Here is a 24595-nt window from a genome sequence, read left to right on the forward strand (position 1 = left end):
CGTTAATCTAGACAGCCCTGGGGGTTATCTGGTACTAAAACTGCTCGTCTCTTCCCAGCACTGCTGTGTGAATGCAAACACAAGGGGGTTATGATGTTGGCTTAATTCATTGCTTCTGATCAATGCAAAATAGTTTGCTGCCACACTATGGGGGCAAGGCAGAGGATGAATGGAACTCAGGAAGCTCCCCTCCGTAAAAGTTAAAGACTACCGGATGCCTAAACAGGCAAAACTGACAAGGGCAAAGATGCTCAGGAATTCAAGTTTGGGACGCCTCACACCTGCAAGGCAAGAGCAGTTAGGATTGTGTGATGGAGGAGGGATACCTCACAACTAGTGGCAAAAACAAAGCCTATTGCTGATCCTCAAGTTTGCCAAATATGTGTATTTATATATTTTAAAGAATTTCTCAAATCTTTGACTGACTTCTCAATATAAATGAAGATGGATAAACTTGTGCTATTTAGACCATAGGTTCCAGAATTGTGTTGGAATTAGAAGAGGAACAGATCTGATCCAAAGATCTTTATCTTGCAGCTGGATGCAGAAACTGAGGAGACCTTGGTTTCTCTTTGGGAAGTGTGAGTTCATTTTATGTTGTAAGGGGAAACAATCACGTTATTTTAAACAACAGAATTTTTGGAAGGGTATATATGGGAAGATGGGTTATGTGAATAATTAGTGACCAAAGGGATGGGGTGTTTCATGAGGAGGGGGTACCACCCAACATTCATTCAACCCTCCCAACAGCAATCATGATTATTTCTGGGCAATTCCCTAGGTGTGTACAATCTTGGTGGAATGACAAATCGAGGATCTGGCAGAACTCCTGCTACAGAGGCCCCTGAATGCTCCATCTGCCAGATTCTTCCTCTAATTTCTGCAATAGAGCCAAAGTGTCAGCATGTTGCCCAAAGTATGTGAGGGTGACTCAGTCTTCTGGAACTTTTAATCCTTTAATCCTCAACAGAGTGAAGCAAATCAATTCATTCATTCCAGTGACTGTGCTGGGAAAGGTTGTCAACCTACTCCAGTTACAGAGACTCTCTGGAACTCCCTGGTTCTGTTTTGCTCCGTTGCCTGAATATACTTCAATTTATATACCCTTTCTCTATCAACATCTGGAGGTGTCTCAAATATTGCCGCTGTGAGGATCCCTTTTTTGTCCCCCATTAATTTTACTTCAGTAGCTTCAATTTTCTATCCCTAGCTAATGAATGGATAGATTTTTGTCACGAGTGTTTTATTTATAATACATTTAAATACATATGTTTTAATTTCTTTTTATTGCTCTTACTAGATACATACATTTCTAGGAAGAGACAAAGTAAGCTTATACCCCCCAAAAGAGAAAATATATCTATAGTTTAAGTAAAAGAGAAAAAATACCAAGCTGTAAAAAATGCAAAGTTGGGAAAAATTTCTAATAATCATATCCAACTCCCAAATTGTCTTTCATTGCCAAACACTGCACCTAACTAAAACATTTAAAATTTAGTAATAGCACGATTACTTGATTAGTTTTATTTTGTTTCTATAATTAATAATCTTAATATTACGAAAAAGACAAAATTTGTATAAAGACAAAAATTGCAATGAAAATACACAAAGCAGGACTTCCCTGGTGGCACAGTGGTTAAGAATCTGCCTGCCAATGCAGGGGACACAGGTTCGAGCCCTGGTCCAGGAAGATCTCACATGCCACGGAGCAACGAAGCCCGTGCACCGCAACTACTGAGCCTGCGCTCTAGAGCCCACGAGCCACAACTACTGAGCCCACAAGCCACAACTACTGAAGCCCACGTGCCTAGAGCCCGTGCTCCACAACAGGAGAGGCCACCGCAATGAGAAGCCCGTGAACCGCAATGAAGAGTAGCCCCCGCTCGCTGCAGCTAGAGAAAGCCCGCACGCAGCAACAAAGACCCAACGCAGCCAAAAATAATAAATAAATAAATTTTTTTTTAAAAAGGAAGAAAATACACAAAGCAATGTTGGAGTTAGTTTCATAGCTTGTGATAGCATCATAGACAAAAAAAAGAATCAATGTCCTTTGTTTTGTTTAGCGACTCAAAAACTGGGCCAAATGCATTGCCTTTGGAAATGTCTAAACTGTGTCTTTTCTATCTCTTTGCCTGTTAGTTCAGGGTAAACTTAATCAGTATGTTTCTGATTTATTGTCACATAGGTCACTGAAAAGTTGTTTCTAAAATGTTAGTTCATAACAAATGAGCTTTTTGAACCATTTAAAAATACTTTCATGATCTTGTATTAGACACCAAAAAAGTCATGTTTCTCTAGATGTCATTGGACTGAAATCCCAGTGAGGAGAAGTTTAACTTTAGCATTCTAAAAGTCAGAATAGATTTTCAACTTGAAAAAGCACATCTTCTACCACTATTCTCCAGTGTTATCCAAGCTTCTCTCCCGTTCCATGGATCTGATATTTAAGAAATTGAACTTGGACTTCAATTTAAAGGCCATCCGAGTGCTTCTCTTTTTTAAAATTGAAGTACAGTTGATTTACAATATGGTGTTAGTTTCAAGTGTACAGCATAGTGATTCAGTTTTTTTTGCAGATTATATTCCAATGTAGGGTATTATAAGAAAACGCTGTGAAGATTCTTGTGCTTCGTTTTTGGTGTACATGTTCACACATTTCTCTTGGGTATACATCCAGGAGTAAAATTGCTGGGTGGTACTTGTAATAGAGGTAAAACATGTATCTTTAATAAGTAAAAGTCTAATGTTAAATGGTAATTTTGCTTGCTCCCAGGACCATGCAGGGACCGTAGAATGCCCCATTATACCCCCTCCTGGCCTATATGCCATTGTAGTTGTGTCTCTTAGCCTTTCAAAACATTATTATTATTGTATTGTACAGTCAATATTTTTTTGCCTTCTTTTATTTAATTTATTTTTATCTATTTATTGAAGTATATTTACAATGTTGTGTTAGTTTCTGGTGTACAGCAAAGTGATTCAGTTATACATATACATATTCTTTTCCATTATATTTTATTGTAAGATATTGAATATAGTTCCCTGTGTTATACAGTAGGACCTTATTGTTTATCTATTTTATACGAAGTAGTTTGTATTTGCTAATCCCAAACTCCTAATTTATCCCTCCCCCACTTTCCCCTTTGGTAACTATAAATTTGTTTTCTATGTCTGTGAGTTTGTTTCCGTTTTGTAAATAAGCTCATTTGTATCATATTTTAGACTCCACATATAAGTGATATCATGATATTTGTCTTTGTCTTAGTATGATCATCTCTAGGTCCATCCATGTTGCTGCAAATGGCATTATTTCATTCTTTTTTATGGCTGGGTAATATTCCACTGTGTATATGTACCACATCTTCTTTATCCACTCCTCTGTTGATGGACATTTAGGCTGCTTCCATGTCTTGGCTATTGTAAATACATTTCATATTTATTCTTGAAGGATACTTTCACTGAGTATAGCTTGTTAGGTTGGCTGTTATTCTCTTTCAGCTCACAGAAATTAACTTCCTATTTTCTTTAGGCCTCTGCTATTTTTGTTGAAAAGTCCACTGTCAGTCTGTTTCTCCTTTGTAGGAAATGTATCTTTCTGCAATTTCACTGGCAATGTTGACCTTGATCACCTGGTTGACCTAGTGCTTGCTAGGTTTCTCCACTATAAAGTTACTTTCCCCCCTTTTGATACAGTACTCTTTAGAAGCAAGACTAAGCACAGCCCACACTTAAGGGGTGAGGAGTTAAGCATCACCTCCTTGAGGGGGAGTATCTACATAAATTATTTGTAATTCTTCAGTATAGGAGATTTGTCTATTCTCCCCCATCAACTTTTTTTTCAGTTGTTTATATCAGTATGGACTCATGGATATTTTTTATAAGTATAACTTTAGGTTGTAGTTCAGTATTACATGATTTGTCTTGTTTCTCTTGCCCAAATTGTTCCAGCTTTGACAATTGGTAGCTCATTCAGGTGTTCTCCTGTATTCCACTGACATACTCCCATCCCTTTTTTTTTTTTTTTTTGAGCACTTCCTTACTTTCTGGTACTTCAAGATGCTCCAGGCTCATCTTGTATTTTTCATGCGCCCGTTTTTTGTTTTTTTGCAGATATTTTCAATAATGTATTTTATTTCTTTAAATAATATAAGCATTTTTTTTCAATTAATCTCTGAAGTTTTGGTAAGTCTGATTCTGCAGTCTGTTGTTTCAACTGGTTCCCACTCATGGTGACTTGTTCTCTTATATGTTTGGTTAGTTTGACTTTATACTGATTACTGTACTTGAAATTTTATTTTGAAGATTCACTGAAGCTAGAATGAAGCTGCTTTTCTCCAAAAGGAAGTTCTCCATTTGCCTTTTCTTCATGGGGTAGTCCCAATCTGGAACCACTTTAAATCAGGTACACAGCTCTAATTTCCCAGAACTACTCAGGCACTGTGAACCTAAGCTATAAGTTCATGGTCACAACTTCACAGGAAAGGAATTTTTTTCCTGCTCTAAATATCACCAAGCCAGTGGGGTCCCAGCTTAACATAGGAAAGGCCTCCTATTACTTTCTCTACCTTGGGCTGTTTTGCGTCCAAATTTCCCCATTAAGCTGCTAAAACTGCAGCACAAGTGTTCCTTATTAGCAAATCTCTTGGGGGTAAAAGTGATCCTGGGCTTTGAAACTTTGTTTCTTTCTATAGACTCCTGCTTTCTCTTGGTTTTTGGCCTGGTATTTCCTTGCTTTTTCATTAGCTTTTAAATGCTCTTAAGGTTTAAAAAAATCTATTCATGTGTTTAGTTGTTTGTTAGTTATCCATATTTTTAAAAATCTATTCATGTGTTCAGTTGTTAGTTATTCATATTTTTAGTTGATTGGTACAAATAATACAGCCCATCTTTCCTAGAAATCACTTTTTCAATCTAGGGACTCTGTCTTTCTTCAGTTCTCTAAAATTCTCAGACATTATCTCCTTAAATATTGCCCCTTTCTGATTTTTTCTAGTTTTACTCTCTGGAACTTTCATTAAATAAGTCCTGGTGCCTCTCAACCTACTCTCTTAGTTCTTAATTATGTCCTCATATTTTAAATCTTTTTATCACTGTGCAGCCTCTAGATGAGTGATTCCCTCAGCTGTCCTCTAAGTCACAAATTCACTTTTTCCACCCATTATTTTGTTTATCTCAGCATGTTGGGCATTCGTCAGTTAGTTCTCAGATTCATTCCCCATCCTGTTCCCTGATGCTCTGTTCCCTCCGTATTGCAAGGACCTTCATATCCCATGATCCCTTCTATGTAAGTTTGCATATTTCTCTCCCTCTGTCTCGGCTTTGGGTAACGTCTCTGGAAGTGACTGTGTCTCGTCTTTGCCTCCATCTCCCGCCAGAGAGCCTCACCTTTCAGGGCCGCAGCACCTGCTGTGCTTCTAGTTCCCATCAGCGGGCTGTAAATGCTGGGTTCTGCCAACACAACCTCCTTCTGTTGTCCCTTCAATCATACGGGCGGTAGCAGCTTCCTGCTGTTTTTTTGTTTGTTTGTTTGTTTGCGGTACTTGGGCCTCTTACTGTCGTGGCCTCTTCCGTTGCGGAGCACAGGCTCCGGACGCACAGGCTCAGCGGCCATGGCTCACGGGCCCAGCTGCTCCGCGGCATGTGGGATCTTCCCGGACCGGGGCACGAACCCGTGTCCCCTGCATCGGCAGGCGGACTCTCAACCACTGCGCCATCAGGGAAGCCCCTTCCTGCTGTTTTTAATCTCTAGGATGCCTCACCATCCCTCCTTGGCTTCTCCGTTCCACCATCACCTGTGTCATAAATTCCTTGTATAAAGTTCCCTCTGTTGAGGGATTTTTCTTTTCCTGACTGGACCTTGACTAATAACGCCATCTAAAAATTATTTGTGTGTTGTTTTTATTTTTTAATATGTATTTATTTATTTATTTTTGCTGCAAAAAGCTTTGTTGTTTCCATTTGGTCCAAGGCTTGGGAGAGGGCTCCAGGGTGGTTAAAAGCTGCCTAGTGGGACTTCCCTGGTGGCGCAGTGGTTAAGAATCCACCTGCCAATGCAGGGGACACGGGTTCGAGCCTTAGTCTGGGATAGATCCCACAGGTGGCGGAGCAACTAAGCCCGTGTGCCACAACTACTGAGCCTGCGCTCTAGAGCCCGCAAGCCACAACTACTGAGCCCACGTGCCACAACTACTGAAGCCTGCACGCCTAGAGCCCGTGCTCCGCAACAAGAGAAGCCACCGCAAGGAAGAGTAGCGCCCCCGCTCGCCGCAACTAGAGAAAGCCCGCGCGCAGCAACGAAGACCCAATGCAGCCAAAAATAAAAAAATAAAATAAATAAATATATTATTAAAAAAAAACTGCCTAGTACAACTTCAGGCCAAAGCCCTGACACCACAGGGGCTCCTCAAAGGCCGCTGGGCTCCGGACGCTCCTACTCGTGCTGGAGGGCGAGCCTTTCGACGAGGGCCTCGCCCAGCCCCACCTGGGGACCAGCCGGCCTGCGGAGGTTGGTCAGGTGGGCGTGCATCTTCTGGATGAGTTTCACCTGCTCATCTAGGAGGCGGCTCTCCAGGAAGTCACAGAGGCGGGGGTCTGCGCGGGCAGAGCCCAGGGCGTGCAGGTCTACAAGGGCCTGGTTCAGGTCCTCCGCGAGCACGACGGCTTCCACAGCGTCCTGGGTTTCACCCCACTCATCCTGAGACGCTTCTGCACGTCCTGGAAGAGGGCGCGGCTGCCGCGCTGCTTTTGCATTTTCAAGAGGCGCTGGGCGTCCTCACGCTTCCCCTCGGGCACTTCGCGGAAAAAGTGGCCCAGGCCCTCCAGAGCCGCGTAGTGGCGGTGGAAATAGGAGCGCAGAGAGAGGTAGGTGCGGGAGGCCGGCAGATGCCTGTTGACCAGGCGGTTGACGGCGGCCTCCACCTCGGCGGAATCATTCTGACGAATCTGGGAGCTCGTGGTGGATCGGTAATACAGAGTTAAGCTCAAAATATGGTGTTGGCGGTCCCGGTGGCTGAGGACAGCTGAGCGGCTGGTTCCGAAGGTTGCGAGTGGAACACAGGTTGGAGGTGGTCAGAGGCGGGAGCGAGGGGCGCCCCTGGGTCTGTTCTGTCCAAACACTGTTGTAGCAGGAGACGGAGCCGCGGGAGTGCCCAGTGCACTGCCTGTGTGTTGTTTTTTATCAAGAATTCCATCTGTTCTTGATTCGTAGCACATGCTTTTGTTTGTTGATTTTAAATACACTTATTTTAAAATCCTTTCCAAATTGTTCTATTATTTCGACTTTCTTTTATATGACTCCTCTTAGATGTTGGCTTCCTTGTGCGGGTGTTGGGTTTCATTGTGGCCTTTGTAGGTTTTTTTGGAACGCTCATCTTCATGGAGGCTTTTTTTCTCTCCCATTCACTGTCCCTGGAAAGTGGTTTTACGATGGGCTTCAGCCCAACGTCTTGAGGACCAAAGTCAGTGGCTCAGGGCTTTTGCTCTGTGGGCACATCACGCTTCCAAAGCAGGAGCTCACACAAAATGCATACCTGGTGGCTGACTGTGCAGTCTCTCTGCTTTCTTGCTCTATCAGGGGCAGTTTGTTTCCAGTGGATAGGTGGGCCTTGTTCACTTTCACATATAGCCGGGGGACCATGAGCAGTGTCCCCACTGGAAATGGGGGTGTGTGGGTGTTCCTTACTCCTTGGTTGGATTTGAAATTCCAGACTTGTGGTCAAAAGGTACCAACTTACAGTTATAAGATAAATAAGTACCAGGGAGGTAATGTACACCATCATGACCGCAGTTAACACTGCTGTGTGGTATATTTGAATGTTGATAAGAGAGTAGGTCCTAAAAGTTCTCATGACAAGGAGAAGCACATTTTTCTTCCCTTTTTGTATCTATATGAGCTGATGGATGTTAACTTATTGTAATCATTTCACAATTATGTAGGTCAAGCCATTATGCTGTATACCTTAAACTTATACAGTGCTGTATGTTAATTATATCTCAATAAAACTGAAAAATGAAAATTAAAAAATAGAATAAAATAAAGCAAAAAAAGAAATTCCAGACTTCACTATCTGGGTCAGGTTCTTCCGGGACTCTATGGGCCCACATTGTTAAACTTGTCCTTACTGCTGTGGGTTTCCACTTCCCTTCCGGTCCACGATTTTAAAAATCATGTCCCTGAGTATTTTTTTAAACACTGTATCTATCGTTTTTACATTTTTGAAACCGAGTGAGGGAAGTTTAGCATACATTCACCCTGAGTCAACACAGTTTTTAACCACAATGTAGTTTAAAGCCTTGCTGCTCAAAGTGCCTTCTGTGGAGTGTGGTTTTTAATTTAATTTAATTTCACTATTTTATTTTATTTTTATAAAATTTTAAAGATTACTTTCCATTTACAGTTATTCCAGAATATTGGCTATATTCCCCGTGTTGTACAATACATCCTTTAGCCTATTTTATACCCAATAGTTTGTACCTCTCACTCCCCCACCCCATATTGCCCCTCCCCCTGCCCCACTGGTAACCACTAATTTGTTCTCTATATCTGTGAGTCTGCTTCTTTTATGTTATAGTCACTAGGTTGTTGTATTTTTTAGAGTCTGTGGAGTGTATTTTATTTTTCTGTTTTTTTTTAAATTGAAGTGTAGTTCAATTACAATTTTGTGTTAATTACTGCTGTACAGCAAAGTGATTCAGTTATACATATATATACATTATTTTTCCTATTCTTTTCCATTATAGTTTATCACAGGATATTGAATATAGTTCTCTGTGCTATACAGGAGGACCTTGTTGTTTATCCATTCTATATATACCAGTTTGCATCTTCTAATCCCAAATCCCCAATCCATCCCTCTCCCACCCACCTCCCCCTTGGCCACCATCAGTCTATTCTCTATGTCAGTGATTCTGTTTCATAGGTAGGTTCATTTGTATCATATTTTAGATTCCACATATAAGTGATATCATATGGTATTTGTCTTTCTCTGTCTGACTTCACTTAGTATGATAATCTCTAGGTCCATCCATGTTGCTGCAAATGGCATTCTTTCTTTCTTTCTTTTTTATGGCCGAGTAGCAGTCCATTGTATATGTGTACCACACCTTTTTTATCCATTCATCTGTCAGTGGACATTTAGGTTGCTTCCATGTCTTGGCTGTTGCGGATAGTGATGCTGTGAACATAGGGGTGCGTGTATCTTTTTGAATTATAGTTTTGTCTGGATATATGCCCAGGAGTGGGATTGCTGGATGATATTGTAGCTCTATTTTTAGTTTTCTGAGGAAACTCCACACTGTTTTCCACAGTGGCTGTGCCAACTTACATTCCCACCAACAGTGTAGGGGCTTCTCTTTTCTGTGGAGTGTATTTTAAGTGCAGAATCTCAGGCTCACCTGAGACCTGCTGAATCAGAAATGGCTCTTTAACAAAATGCCCGGATAAGTCATATACACATTCAAGTTCGAGGAGCGCTCCTCTAAGGGTCAGTTAGTTTCTGTATAACCAACCTGGACAAAATGAGACCTTTAGAAACTTTTATTTCCCTAAATTTCACCTCTTTCTTCCTGTCCCACCAATTTCATGTTGATATATCTTGAATTTTCGTTACAGTTTGCTGTTAAGGGACATAATTTTTATAAGCAGTAATAGCTTAAGTTGAGCACATATTTTCCTTATTTCTTTGCTCTCCATTGCTTCTTGTATCCTATCACTTTTTTTTTCTTTGGCGCCACCACGCAGCTTGCGGGATCTTAGTTCCCTGACCAGGGATTGAACCCGGGCCCTCGGCAGTGAAAGCACAGAGTCCTAACCACTGGACCACCAGGGAATTCCCCCATCACTTCTTTTAGTTTCATTTTTCTCCTTGGTGAAGTTCTCTTGGAGCTTCTGGTATGACGGCATTTTTGAGTCCTTGTAATCTGAAAATGGTCTTTATTTTGCCTTCATTCTTCGACAAAATGCATAGATATAGAATTCAAGGTTCAAAGATATTTTCCCTCGGCACTTTGCCGGTATTACTCTATTGTCTTCTTGCATCCATAAAGAAAAGAAAAACAGAGAAGAAACATTTTTATCATAAAAAATAATTTTACAGAAAAGTAGAGGGAATAATGTACTGAACTCCCATGTATTTATCACTTGACTTCAGCGATTAACAATATTTTTGCATCTGTTTTGCTGACAGGAAATCTCACGTCAACCGCATTCTCATTTTTTTCAGATCTTTTTGTTCTGGTAGCTTTTAGGGAACTCTTCATCCTTCTAGTTCTGAAAATTTGCTACAGTGTCTAGATGTGTTTTTTTTTTTGCGGTACAAGGGCCTCTCACTGTTGTGGCCTCTCCCATTGCGGAGCACAGGCTCCGGACGCGCAGGCCCAGCGGCCACGGCTCACTGGCCCAGCCGCTCCGTGGCATGTGGGAACCTCCCGGACCGGGGCACGAACCCGTGTCTCTTGCATCGGCAGGCGAACTCCCAACCACTGCGCCACCAGGTAAGCCCTAGGTGTGCTTTTTATCATTATTACTGATTGCACTCAGAGGTCTATCTCAATCTGACTTGTGTTTGGGTTCAATCCTGGGAATTTCTTGACTTGTATCTTTTGGATGTTGCTTCGATTATCTCCTTTTGGAAATAACTTTTAGAGAACTCTTCTTAGCTACTGAATGTTTCTTCCATCTGTCTTTACAGTCCTCTTCATTCTTTTCATCCCTTTATTTCTTTGTGCTGTGTTCTGGGAAAATTTCTCAATGTAACCTTTCGGCTTCCTAATTTATCCTTCAGCTGTGCACAAGCAGCTCTCCACTGGTGTAATCAACAGCTACAGTTTTTGGTGCGTCAGCTTTTAATATTTTAGGGTTACCATGCTTGGTTGTGGAATTCTGTCCTATAGGAAAATTCTCCTGGGTGCATCCTGAGTGGAGATGGTTTTCCAGTGGGCCTAATTGGCAGAGGGGCTGGCCACACAGGAGCATATGGTGGCTGTAGTGTGACCCTGGCCTTCCAGTGCTGAGGGCCACCATCCTTCTTAGGTGAGGAGGGTCTTAGTTGTAACTGACAGAATCCAAGAGCTACTTTAAACAGAAAAGGGCTTTTATTTCTACTTTTTGTTGGGAACTGAAATAAATTATTAAAGGGCGCTAATATACTCTATACCTTGATTAATTTTTACAGAGGTATACACTTGTATAACCACCACCCAGACCAAAATATAGATTATCCCCAGCCTTCCATAAGTTCTTTGTGTCTCTTCCCAGTGAGTATTCATACCGTCCTCCCACCAGAGGTAGCCATTTCCTGTTTCCATTACCACTGATTAGTTTTTCCTGTTTTTGAACATTACAGAAATGGAATTACACTATGTGTACATGTCCGACCTCCTTCGCTGAGCATAATGCCTATGAAATTCAAATTCATATATTGTTGTATTTAAAGTTGTTAGTCCTTTTGTATTGCACTGTAACATTCTATTGAATGAAGAGATCACAATTTATATATCCATCCTCCTATTGCTAGACATTTGGTTTTTCTCCCGTTTCTAATTCTGCTGAATAAAGCTTCTATGAACATTCTCCTTTGTGTCTTTGGTGAACATATGCATTTATTTCCTTTGGGTTACAAACCCAGGAAAGAGATTGTTGGGTCATAGACTGGGCATACGTTTAGCTTTACTCAATGCAAGCAGTTTTTTTCAGAGTTGGTTGTGCCAGTTTACATGCCCATCGGCAACGTATGAGAGTTCTAGTTCCCCCACAACCTTCCCAGTACCTGGCATTGTGAGTCTTTTTCTTTTTAGCCATCCTGGTGGGTATGCTGTGGTGTCTCATTGTGCTTCTAATTTGCATTTCTCTGGTGAGTAATGATGTTGAGCACTGTGACAGATAAGATTTTCCAAAGTTTCCACAACTCCCATCCCACGTGATCTTACAATGGCACCGTGACCCTCTCCCCATCAGAGGCAGAGTCCGTGTACTCTCCTCTTGAATCCTGTGACTATGGTGGAAATGGTAACATGTAACTTCTGAGGGTAGTTCATAAAGGCATTACGGGTGTACCTCTTTTTATTGCACTTTGGAAAAAAAATTTTTTTTAACAAATGGAAGGTTTGTGGCAACTCCGCATGGTCAGATGATGGTTAGCATTTTTTATCAATAAAGTATTTTTTAAAATTAATGACTTAATTTATTGGCTGCGTTGGGTCTTCATTGCTGCGCGCAGGCTTTCTCTAGTTGCGGCGAGCGGGGGCTACTCTTCGTTGCAGTGCACGGGCTTCTCATTGTGGTGGCTTCTCGTTGTGGAGCATGGGCTCTAGGCGCACAGGCTTCAGTAGTTGTGGCACGTGGGCTCAGTAGTTGTGGCACGTGGGCTCAGTAGTTGTGGCACATGGGCTTAGTTGCTCTGCGGCATGTGGGATCTTCCTGGACCAGGGCTCAAACCCGTGTCTCCTGCATTGGCAGGCGGATTCTTAACCACTGTGCTATCAGGGAAGCCTTAAAGTATTTTTGTGTGTGTGTGTGGTACACGGGCCTCTCACTGTTGTGGCCTCTCGCGTTGTGGAGCACAGGCTCCAGATGTGCAGGCTCAGCGGCCTTGGCCCACGGGCCCAGCCTTTCCGCGGCATGTGGGATCTTCCCGGACCGGGGCACGAACCCATGTCCCCTGCATCGGCAGGCGGACCCTCAACCACTGAGCCACCAGGGAAGCCCCCTAAAGTATTTTTCAATTAAGGTATGCACATTGTTTTTCTAGACATAATGCTATTGCACACTTAATAGACTACACTATAGTGTAAACCTAACTTTTATATGCCCTGGGAAATCAAAATATTTGTGTGACTCGCTTTATTGTGCTCTTTGCTTTATTGTGATCTTCGCTTTATTGTGGTGGTCTGGAACGGAACCCCCAGTATCTCTAGGTGTGCCTGTGCCCGGTTCTTTGGGACACCCTCTTGGAGCCCTGAGCTTCCACATAAGCAGTTCAACTAACCTGAGGTCACCATGTTGTGAAGAAGCCCAAACTAGTCCATACAAAGAGACCATGTGGAGAGGTCCTGAGACTACATGAGAAAGATCCCCAGCCAGCCCCCAGCTCTAACCACCATTTGGCTGCAACCGCATGAGACACCCCAAGCCAGAACCTCCCAGTCAAGATATTCTCCAATATTTGATTGTTGTTCCCAACTGGGGGAGGTTTTGCCCCCAAGGGACATTTGGCAATGTCTGGAGACATTATTTTTGGTTGTCACAACTAGGGGCGGGGGCTGTTCCTGGCATCTAGTGGGTAGAGACCAGATACTGCTTAACATCCTACAGGACACAGGACAGGCCCCCTCCCAAAGAATTATGTGGCCCAAATGTCAACTGTGCTGAGGTTGAGAAACCCTACTTTAAGCCATGGAATCCACTAAGTTTTAAGATGTTTTGTTCTACTGCAAAAGGACTGGAACAAGCACACAAGCAGAAAGGGAATTTATTAAAGAAACTTAGATAGTTCACAGATCTCTGACAGGGCCAGAGAGATGGGCTTAAAGGTTATTCAGCCAGCAGTAATGGTCAAACCACACCACCAGGTGAAGACCCCTGGACATGGACCCAGAGTTCGCAACCATGATGCTGAGGACCGGATACCAGGACCTCTGAACGCTGGAAGCCAGTGCCACCCTCACCAGAAAGTGGATTCCATATGTTTCCTGCTTCTTCTCGTTGCTCACTTTTGAATCAAAGTCTTACCTTGGTATGTCTGATGGAAGAATCCTAGGTCACGTGTAAATCTGTCTGCAAGAGAAGCTGACAAAGCAAGTTTTCTGGCTTCTACAATGCTGGCAGGACCAACACAGGAAAGGTGTTCCAAAGATGCTGGGAAGCCACAACCTTGACAAAATCCCCTGCTAATTTGTTGTTTTAAGCTTGTGGTAAACATGATTGATGATGGCTGTAGAATAGTACGTGATGACTCTACCGTAAGTTACACATTTGGACTATTTCTAGTTTTTTTGTTAACTTTAAATAATGCTGTGATATTATCAGACATTTGGGCTGGAAATTTTACTTTAGAGATTTCTTTTAATCCCAAAGAAATAACTTAAAAAACCCCAGTTTATTGTACAAAGGTACTTACGGCTTTATTATTTATAACTACTGAAAACTGGAAAGGGCTCAAGCATCTAAAACCATGGAACAATGGACTAATTTGTGATATGATAACAAACTTCTATGATTTCCTGGGATGGTGTTAATTCCAAATATTAGGCCACGTTGTCTCCATCGGTTTGTTTATACTCTGTCAGACCCTGTGTCCAGTTTACTTTGAAAAATGTAGTCACCGTGACTATGTAATTTTGTTATAGTGGAATTTTACAATAAAAACAATGACTTTATAAGTTCTATTGGACTAATACGTAGAAAGTGGGTACAAAATGTTTTATGGAAAAACCAAGATATAGGCGTCTCGATATATTCGTTACAGCCATGTAAAATTAGTGTTTGCATAATGTGAAGGGTCCTAAGAAGGTTGCCTTTTGTTTTGGGTTTGTAAAGTTAAGTACAGAAAGATAAAAGGAAATTCCCCAGTGTTTGTATTAATCTCTCAGCATCTGAAGAGCTTGCCCAATAGGTGGCACTACTGGATAAGAGCAGATAGAAACTTTTCCAGGCTGCCTGTAAGCTGCGTTTCTCAAACTTCCGTTGGCATGAGAATGACCTGGTTAAAACACAGCTTGCTGGCCCCTTCCCTCAGAGGCTGTGATGTAGAGGTCTCAGACATAGCCTAAGAATTCGATTTCTAACAATTTCCCAGGTAAAATGATGCTGCTGGTCTGGGGACCGTGGTTGAGAAACGCTGCCTTCACGTGGAGCTCTTTGGAGTGTAGAACAGTTAGAACGGGCTTCTTCCCTCTTTCCTCATAGCAGTCCCCTGGCTCACCTCACTGCCGCGGTCACCCCATGTCAACAGAGGAGTAGGGTGGCCACTCAGAGGTGTGGGGGGGCCCTGCTTGACCCTCTACATCCCATCTTCCATTTGAAGGGAGCAAATGGGCAAGGTGGAGGGAGGGCTCTTCGTCTCTTGCTTTCTGGAGGCACCGACAGGCCTCACACTGGGGTCCAACACCAGCCAACGCAGCAAATTACTAGTAGCCTCAGTTGCTACCCGGTGAACAGGATGGGGTACCTCCTGTCCTGCAGCAGGCATCTCGGGATCTTTTGCACCCTCCTCTTCCCCGACTTCTGTGAACACTAATCTTACCAAGAACCTAAGCTTTGGGTTAGCTCATTGCAGGCTTTGTGTGTCTTGTGCTCTAACTACCGAGTAAAGAACTTGTCCCCCAACTCATAAGCAAAATTCAGCACTGTATTTTTGAAGAACTCCTCAAATTTTCAACCTCTCCTCCCCCTAGTTTCACTCTCTCAGCTGAGCTTGACCTTGCTTCCTACTTCACTAAGAACGTGGAAAGAATTAGAACTTCCACGAGTTCGCAGCACCATAGCTACCCAGCCCCCTGCATCTGGCCCCATTTACTCTGCTTCCTCCTCGGTAAGATAGATGACTTGTTGATGCTCCCGGCCAACAGCAGTCCCTCCACCTGTGCACTAGATTCCATTCCCTCTCAAGGTCATGGCTGCTGCCGTCCTCCTCTCTCTACTGCATCACCCAATTTATCCCTATTTACTGGACCGTTCTCACCAGCATACACTGTTATTTCTTCTGTACTAAATAATAGAGTTGCTTCTGTTCACTGTCTCCAATTTCTCTGCTACTTTTCTCCCATGAGCCCACCCAGTCAGGTTGTGTCCCCATCTCTCTACCAAAACTGCCCTAGTCACAAATGACCCCCACTCGGGTGAGTCCAATGGTCACTTCTCAGTCCTCGGCAGCAGCACTTGACAATATGGTCACTTTCTCGAAACCCTTTCTTCCTCGGCTCCCACAATACCCCACTCACCCCTTTGTCTTCTTTTTTTTTTTTTAAACAACTTTTTATTGAAGTATAGTTGATTTACAATGTTATGTTAGTTTCTGGTGTACAGCGCAGTGATTCGGTTTTATATATATAACATATATTCTTTTTCAGATTCTTTTTTATTATAGCTTATTACAAGATATTGAATATAGTCTCCTGTGCTATATCGTAGGTCCTTGTTGTTTATCTATTTTATACATAGTAGAGTGTACCTGCTAATCCCAAACTCCTAATTTATCCCTCCCCCACTTTGGTAACCATAAGTTTGTTTTCTATGTCTGTGAGCCTATTTCTGTTTTGTAAAGAAGTTCATTTGTGTCATATTTTAGATTCCACATATAAATGATATATGGTATTTGTCTTTCTCTTTCTGACTTACTTCACTTAGTATGATAATCTCTAGGTCCGTCCATGTTGCTGCAAATGGCATTATTTCATTCTTTTGTATGGCTGAGTAGTATTCCATTGTATATGTGTACCACATCTTTATCCATTCATCTGTCGATGGACACTTACTGTCTCGTCTTTTCGATCACTCTTTCTCATTCTGTTTGCTGGTTTCTCTTTATCTTCCCAACTTCCCAGTGCTGAAGTGCCTAGCAGTTCAATCCTTGGACCTCTTTCGTATCCACTCTCACTTTCTGAGTGATCTCATTTAATGTCTCAGGGCCTTAAATACCATCTATATGCTGATAGCTCTCCAATTTCTAGCTCCAGCCTGGACCTCACTCCCAAACTCCAGACCTGTATGTCCAGCTGCCCACATGATATCTCCACTTCAATATGTGTTAGGCACCCCCATTCTCTCTCCCAAATAGAGTCTTTGATATACACTGACCTTACTCCAAGATACTCCTGCAAACTTCACTACCCCAGAGGCAGCTCTGCTAGTTCATAGCCCAAAACCTCAGTGTCATCCTTGATTCCTTTCTTTTTCTCACAACCCACATCCAGTCTGTCAGCAAATCTTCTTGGCTCCGTCTTCAAACTATATCCAGAATTCAGCTGCTTCTCCTTGACCTTTGTCCCTGCCTCTAACTGCTACCATGCTGATCCCAGCCCCCAGCATCTCTCACCTGGATTATTGAAATAGCCTCGCAACTGGCCTCCTAGCTTCCGTCCTTGCCCACCTGCATTCTCAACACAGCAGCCAGTAATCGTGAAAACCCAAGTCAGATCAGGTCATTGCTTTGTTGAAACCCTCCCCTGCATGTTATTCAGAATAACACCCAAGTCCTTAGGAAGACCTACTAGGGCCCTACATGGTCTGCCCCCTGGAATTCTGATCTCTTCTCCATTACTCCTCCCCTTGTTCACTCCAGCAGCGTGCCTGCCGTACGTCACTTCAAGGCCTTTGAACTTGCTTCTCACTCTACCTGGATTTCTCTTTCCTGGATATTTATTTGCATGGCTCGCTCCTCTCTCTCTCTCTCTCTCTCTCTCTCTCTCTCTCTCTCTCTCTCTCTCTGTCTCTCTCTGTGTGTCTCTCTCTCTCTCTTTCTCACACACACACACACACACACACACACACACACACACACACATTCTGAAAAAATTTCCCCCAAACCCCCTTCTCAGTAGACTTTGAACAAAGCAGATTACCCCCCATAATGTGGGTGTGTTGGTTCACAAACTGGCCCCTGTACACTGAAGAAAGAGGCAGCCCCTCCAGGTTAGTAGGTGGCACGTTTAATGAGCAAGGGAACTTATCCACGAGGCTTGTCTTGGGTGCCACCAGATGAGCAGATCTCTGCACCTGCCTACCAGAATCTTAAAAGTCGACATAGAGGGCTTCCTTGGTGGCGCAGTGGTTGAGAATCCGCCTGCCGATGCAGGGGACACGGGTTTGTGCCCCGGTCCGGGAGGATCCCACATGCTGCAGAGCGGCTGGGCCCGTGAGCCATGGCCGCTGAGCCTGCGCGTCCGGAGCCTGCGCTCCGCAACGGGAGAGGCCACAGCAGTGAGAGGCCCGCGTACCGCAAAAAAAAAAAAAAAAAGAAAAAAAAAGTCGACATAGAGGCTGCAGCCTTGAAACCAGCTCCTAGTATTAGAATGGTGGGCAGAAGGCACACTCCAAGGACAAGGAGCGGGGTGAGGAGACTCTGACTGCGCAGGTCCAGCTCTGTGGCTCAAACGGTGGTCACGTTCTCTCCATGACCTCCTCCAACAAGGTGGGCCTCATTTAACCAATTAAGGCCTTAAGTGAAAAAGACTGAGTTTCCCGGGAAGCAATCTGACTCAAGACTGCAACATCAACTCTTCCCTGCGTCTCCAGCCTGCTGGCCTGCCCTGCACATTTCAGACTTGCCAGCCCCCATAATCATGTGAGTCAAATTCCTTACACTCCCTTTCTCTCTCATTCTTTCTCTCTCCATCCTGTCGGTTCTTTCTCTGAAGAACCTCGACTAATACAGATTTTGGGTCCTTGGCCAGCTTATCTAGAATTTTAATATCCATCCCCAACATTTCATCCCCCCTTCCCTGCTTTTATTTTTTCTTCTTAGCATATATCACTATCTAAAACTACTACATATTTCATTCGTCTATTATCTGTAAATGACTAGGGTGTAAACTATTAGGAAATGTATCCATTTGGGGTTATGTCTACCACATAGCTGGTGCTAAATAAGTATTTGTTAAACAAATGAATGAATAAGTGAATAAATCAGTGTATAAATGGTGGATTGATTGGATGAGTGAATGGCTGATAGTGAAGTGGTCCCCTGAAGTGACCCGCACCGAAGCCTACAAAACTTTTGAGAATCTGGGAGCGTGAGAAAATTCCCAATTCCGTTGCTGGACTGAGGATTTGCTGCCGTTGGGTGAAGCATGACATGACCTGTTGTGACTCTAAAGGCCCATCCTGAAGATGGAGGGGAATGTTGGCAGAAAAAACAGTTGCTAAATACGTATTTCCTCCTCTTGGGGGGCGATTTTAGGATCTGCTTTTTATCTATTCAAGTTCAACTGAGGGGAGTGAGGAACGCCCACGGTGCCGGTGGACTGGTTACCTGGTATGGGCAGGGCCGGGGTAACCCTAAACTTGTAATCTTAACAGGCTGCACTTAACCATCATGCACCCCTGTTCCAGGAACGGTCCTAAGCACGTGTTAACTCACTTAATCCCCATAACAACCCTAAGTGATAAGAACTGGTTTCATCCTCATCAGCCCCAATTCACAGGCAGGAAGCAAGAGGCTAGGAGCTTGCCTGAGGTCACACAGCCAATACTGACACAGAGGACTGAACCAAGGCAACCCCAGGCCCCTGCTCTTAACCATGACTTTACAGGGCAAAGTGTCATCAGTGTGTCACTGCCTGAGGAAATAGGTCTGTGAGGGTCAGGGTGGGCAGAGATGGTGAGGATGTTGATTTTTTTTTTTTTTTTTTGCATGGGAGTTGACTAGAGAATAGTAAATTTGCCATCTAGGCAATTAACAAATATTTTCTGAGTGCCACTATGTGTTTGAGAAAAAGGAGTAAGCATTCATTTAAAGCAATTTACTAGCCCCTTCTATGCACTACACACCGCTGAGAATCAAAAGCGAGTGAAACGAGGCCCCTGACCTCAAGGAGCTTCCACTCTAGTTTGAAAGACAGAATCTACACAACGACCCAGATAATTAACAGTACAAGGCAGTAGTAATATTGGAGACAGCCCAACAAAGTGTAGCATCCACTTGTCTGTGACATGGTGAGTTCAGAAGCGATTGGCGTGGCAGGTAGAGGTGGCAGGATCGGGTCAGGGTGCATATGATCTGGGTGGGCCTGGGCCAGTCTTAGTCTGGGGCAGCTGAAGAGGCCGGCTGCATGGAGAGAGGTTTTCTTTGAGCCAGTGTCCTAGACTAAAGCAAGAAAAGGCAGCTGGGGCCAAACTGAAGTTATTTCAGAATACAGCTCTGGACCATGATCATTCCTTTCAGGCCAGAGCCAGGAAAATTCCGAAGTTTTGGGTGGCCTATGTATTCTTTTTTTTCGAAAAGCATCACGGTGTTGTAGGAGGCCCACTGAACTAAGGGTCAGAATAACTGACGTCAGAGCTTCAGCACTTATTAATTAAGTGATACTGGGCAGTTCATTTGGATTCACTAAGTCTCAGTTTCTTCATCTGATAAATGGGGAGAATAATGTCAACCACCTACCTTCTCGCAGGACTTTTGTGAGGGCCATACGGGATGATGCTTGTGAAAAACATTATAAATTCAAAGTTCCGTACAGCTTCTAGGGCTTACTGTGCTCACTGTAAACAGCATGAACTTCTCCACAAACTTCAGGGTATAAGCATGCCCCATCTCTTTCGTTTTTCCAAATTCAGTTAAGAGAGGTTCAGGACCACATGTGCCAGGTGGGCCGGAAGTCCAACATCAACTTCTCAGGCTCCTCCACGGCCCTCCAGGCGGTCTGAGAACACTGCGCCTCACACAGTCCAAACGGAAGATCCCAGCTGCCTGTTGCCTGGGGCTGGCCTTACCGTGGTGGGACTCGCTGCCACCTCTCATCACAGGGAACGCCAGTCTTCCTTGGCTGCTGGCCTGTGCTGCCCCTACCCCCGAGGCCAGCGTGCTGCACTCCCTTGGTGACTAGCTCAACCGGGTGTGCTCAGCTCCGGGCCTAGGCTTCCATTGGTCATAGTTCTTAGTGTCCCATCCCACCAGCCACACACGTGGGTCCTCTCCAGTGCTCGGATGCCCTAGACATGCTGGACCCGGGCTGGCCCAGGTGTTCGTGTTTAGTGCAACTCAAAATTCTTGCTCTCTTTGCAGTCCTGAGGATCGCCATGGTGCCAGAGGGCTCCTCCTGTGTCCCCAGAGACAATGGAGGGGCCATACCCTCTGTCAACACCTTCACATTGTCTTCTGCACTCCCCCAGCCCCACGCCACCAGGCAGTTTCACTCCTTTGACCCTTAAACGCAAGCGACTGATTACCCCCTTTTCTCGACACCGGCAGTTAGCTTCCTCCAACAAGACTCAGCCTCCCCCTTCCTGTTTTGAGAATTATCTTCCTGAAGGTGGCTAAGGGAACTAGATGACTGAGTGCAAAGCCCAGGCTTATCCTCTTATAGGACATTGTGAGACATACACACACACACACACACAAATATTATATATAATACAGAAGTATATAAATTTTTTTCACAACTCTTCTCTCTCCTCCCTCCCTTGCTGTTTCCTCTGACATTCTGTGCTCTCCCACAGATTTTGCGGGAGCCTTTCTTACTGTAACAAAAGCAGACCCACTAAGAACCTGGTGTGAATTAACCTCATTTGTTACCTCTTCTTCAAGACCAGTGGAGTTTCAAAATTTGTCTCCAAAGGGAAAATCTATTTTCCACAGGGTTAAAGCATAGGCTTTAAGCATTTGTGTATCATACACTTAAAAAAATGACAGCTTTATTGAGATATAATTCACACAGCATACAATTCACCCATTCAAAGTGTACACAATTCAGTGTTTTTTTAGTATATTCACAGATATGTGCAACCATCACTACAGTCAATTTTAGAACATTTGAATCACCTCAGAAAGAAACCCCAGGGACTTCCCTGGTGGCGCAGTGGCTGAGAATCCGCCTGCCAATGCAGGGGACACGGGTTCGAGCCCTGGTCTGGGAAGATCCCACATGCCGTGGAGCAACTAAGCCCGTGCGCCACAGCTACTGAGCCTGCGCTCTAGAGCCCACGAGCCACAACTACTGAGCCTGCAAGCCACAACTACTGAAGCTGGGTGCCTAGAGCCCATGCTCCGCAACAAGAGAAGCCACCGCGATGAGAAGCCCGCGCACCGCAACGAAGAGTAGCCCCCGCTCGCCGCAACTAGAGAAAGCCGGCATGCAGCAATGAAGACCCAACGCAGCCAAAAATAAATAAAATAAATTAAAAAAAAAAAAGGAATCCTGTGTCCTTTAGTTATCACCCCCCGCACCGTCCTTCCCAGCCCCAAGCAACGAATATTTCTGTCTCAATAGATTGGCCTAGTCTGGATATTTCATGTAAATGGAATCATACAACATATAGTCCTCTGTGGCCGTTTGTTTTTTTTTTTTTACTTAGCATAATATTTTGCAGGTTCATCCACATTGTGGCATGCCTCATGGCTTCCTTCCTTTTTATGGCCAAATAATATTCCATTGTATGGATAGATCACGTTCACCTGGTGATGGCCATTGGCCTGTGTCCACCTCCAGGCTGTTCTGAACGGTGCTGCTGTGAGGATTCACGTACAAGTTTTTGTGTGGACGTACGTTTTCATCATACGGCGTACATTTTAACCCTTTAAATGAAGAGCTTCCTAACACATACTCTGCCCAGCTCCGTGTTCACAAACAGTGTGACAACTCGCTTGCTCTCTGCTTCACGGCTTGGAATCTCTGCTCTTCAACAGTGGATGTTGTTTCCTTTTGTTGTCAGGTTGTGAGGAAATATCTCACACTTCTCGATCCATATCTCTGCCTTCTGCAGTCCTCTTCCAGCTCACATTCTGCTGTTTTCTGTGAAACTGGATAACAAAATTTGTCAGAATTTTGTCTACAAAAGCATTAATAAGCATTTAGCTCAATATATCTTTGTTAAATAAGTGAAAGAATAAATGAACGGTCTCTTCAGTGATCTCTCAGGTCCTTTCATAGTGCATGAAACGTGGTGACGACAGTTTCAGTGGCTCTGGGGCCTCTTTTGCCACTGCCAGGGACAGTTGTGTTCCAGAAAGTTGAGTTTGCCAGGAGACTGGCTTTCAGAAAAACACAGCATTGCAGTATCCATTGTTTTGCAAAAGGAAGAAGATTTGTAAAAAAATTAAAAAGACTGTTTTGGACTGGGAATCAGAGACAGGGATTCTGTAGACCGGCCAAGAGCTATCAGTGTGACCTGGGGAAGTCAACTACCTCTCTGGGCCTCCGTTTTCTGGTTTTCAGTAAAGTAAGATGGAATGAATGGTTCTTAACTATTTTTTTGGTTTGCAAACTCCTTTGAAATTCTAATGAAAGAAATGAACTCTCTCTCCTTAGTAATAAACAACTACACAAAAATCTGTGTATGGTTTCATGGTCTCTTTGTAACCCATCCCCAGATACCAAAACCAAGACCCTAATATCATGACTCAGATGATCACCGTAGCCACTTCCAATTTTGAGTGATGGAAATTTCAGAAATTGTAATGCCTGATTTAGGGAAAATTTGAAGACTGTAAAATCATTCCCAGAACGCTTAAATTGTATGGCCTCAAGAAACTATTCAGAAACCCTGTCCTAAATATGTTTTAAGTTTAAAATGGGAAGTAGGTTTCCCTACCGTGAGCCCAGTTACAACTGTTGATTGTTTGAGGTAATTTTTACATGATAAAGAGGCATGTACAGTGTATTTTAAAATGGTGATTCTAGAATAATCTAGTTTACTTATTGTGCTTAAAAGAAAAACCGAGTGATTAATTTACTTCTAAGGGGGTATGTTTCAGAACCGAGACAACTGAACAGGAGACTGTGAAGGTGACTCTGCGTGGCCCTCAATCCCACAGGCTTCTCGGTTCCTCGCCCATCCCTCCCAACCCCTGTCACCATCCCTCTCACTGTCCCCAGTGCTCCAAACTCAACTGTAACCCACTTACGAGCGCCTCTCCAGGTTCACAGACCTAGTACTGCCTGAGATTCTATGCTGCCCGCACCCACTGGGCCCCTAAACCAATCAAGTTTGACTAATGGCAGCACTCAAGCAGCCTTGACCTCAACTCACATGGCCCCTTCAGCTCTGGGAACAGTCCTTCTTGAAAGCTAGTGAGAGTCATTTCCACGGGCTACCAGGAGAATCCGACTTATTTAAGGCAGAATAAAGAACGGCGGTAGATACATCTAGCACGTACACTTCCAGACGGCAACAAGCAGATGGAAGCCACAGCTCCTGTCTTTGGCCCATTGCAATGAAGACAAGATAACAGAGTAACTGCAGAGAAGAAAGTGACTGTGACTGGAGCAATTCCTTGGTATAGGCGTTAATCAGGGTGACGTTAGAAAGGAATAATGTGGAATTCAATAGAAATGTACATTACATCTATTGGGAGCCAGATAACTTCATCACAGCTAACGTTATTACAGCGAATATAAAAGGAATTAATGATTCACCATTGAATTACTTTCCTCCCTTCCCCCAGCACCTTTTCTTCGGCTTTAACAAAGTGGTCTGGAGCCAACTGCGACATCAGTTTAGTAACGAATTAAGCACCATTTACGTTGCTATCATGGCAATTTAAATTGTCACTTTCTATTAAAAGGTCTACCTCAGAATGGTTTTAAGTGAAAGCGTTCCACACTGACAGTGCAATTAAACGAGAAAAAAACCTTTCTTGGGATGTCAGTGCAAACGCATTTTAAATAGTGGTTCAGCAGCGCCTTGCTAATTTAAACTACAGTATTGCTTTCTGTTAAAGAATAGAAACTGATTTAGGCTTTTCTTCCCTCCCCGTACTCTGTGACAGTTTGAACTGGCACGGTGTCCCAGGCAAAGTCATGATGTGCCAATGGGGTCCCTGAACCTTAAGTGTTCCCCTCCTAAGGCAGGCATTGAACAGAAATAATTTCCCCCGTGTGATGGGGAAGCACCACCTTTCACAGCACTGGCTTTTAAAATTGCCCTTTTCTGATCCAACGTGCC

At 43.7% G+C, this 24595-nt stretch overlaps 1 protein-coding gene across 1 annotated transcript in view; it reads left to right on the forward strand.

Annotated features, from left to right (window-relative positions):
* The first annotated feature begins 10320 nt into the window (after window positions 1-10320).
* PDK3 (pyruvate dehydrogenase kinase 3) overlaps window positions 10321-24595 on the forward strand; it is a 259141-nt gene continuing 244866 nt past the window's right edge. Inside the window, exon 1 of the mRNA XM_079910041.1 lies at window positions 10321-10491. Coding sequence (XP_079766167.1) covers window positions 10413-10491 — 79 coding nt within the window. The 5' untranslated portion in view covers window positions 10321-10412. The remainder of the gene's footprint in view (window positions 10492-24595) is intronic.

Source organism: Stenella coeruleoalba (genome assembly GCF_951394435.1).
Source record: "Stenella coeruleoalba genome assembly, chromosome: X".
NCBI classification, from domain to species: domain Eukaryota; kingdom Metazoa; phylum Chordata; class Mammalia; order Artiodactyla; family Delphinidae; genus Stenella; species Stenella coeruleoalba.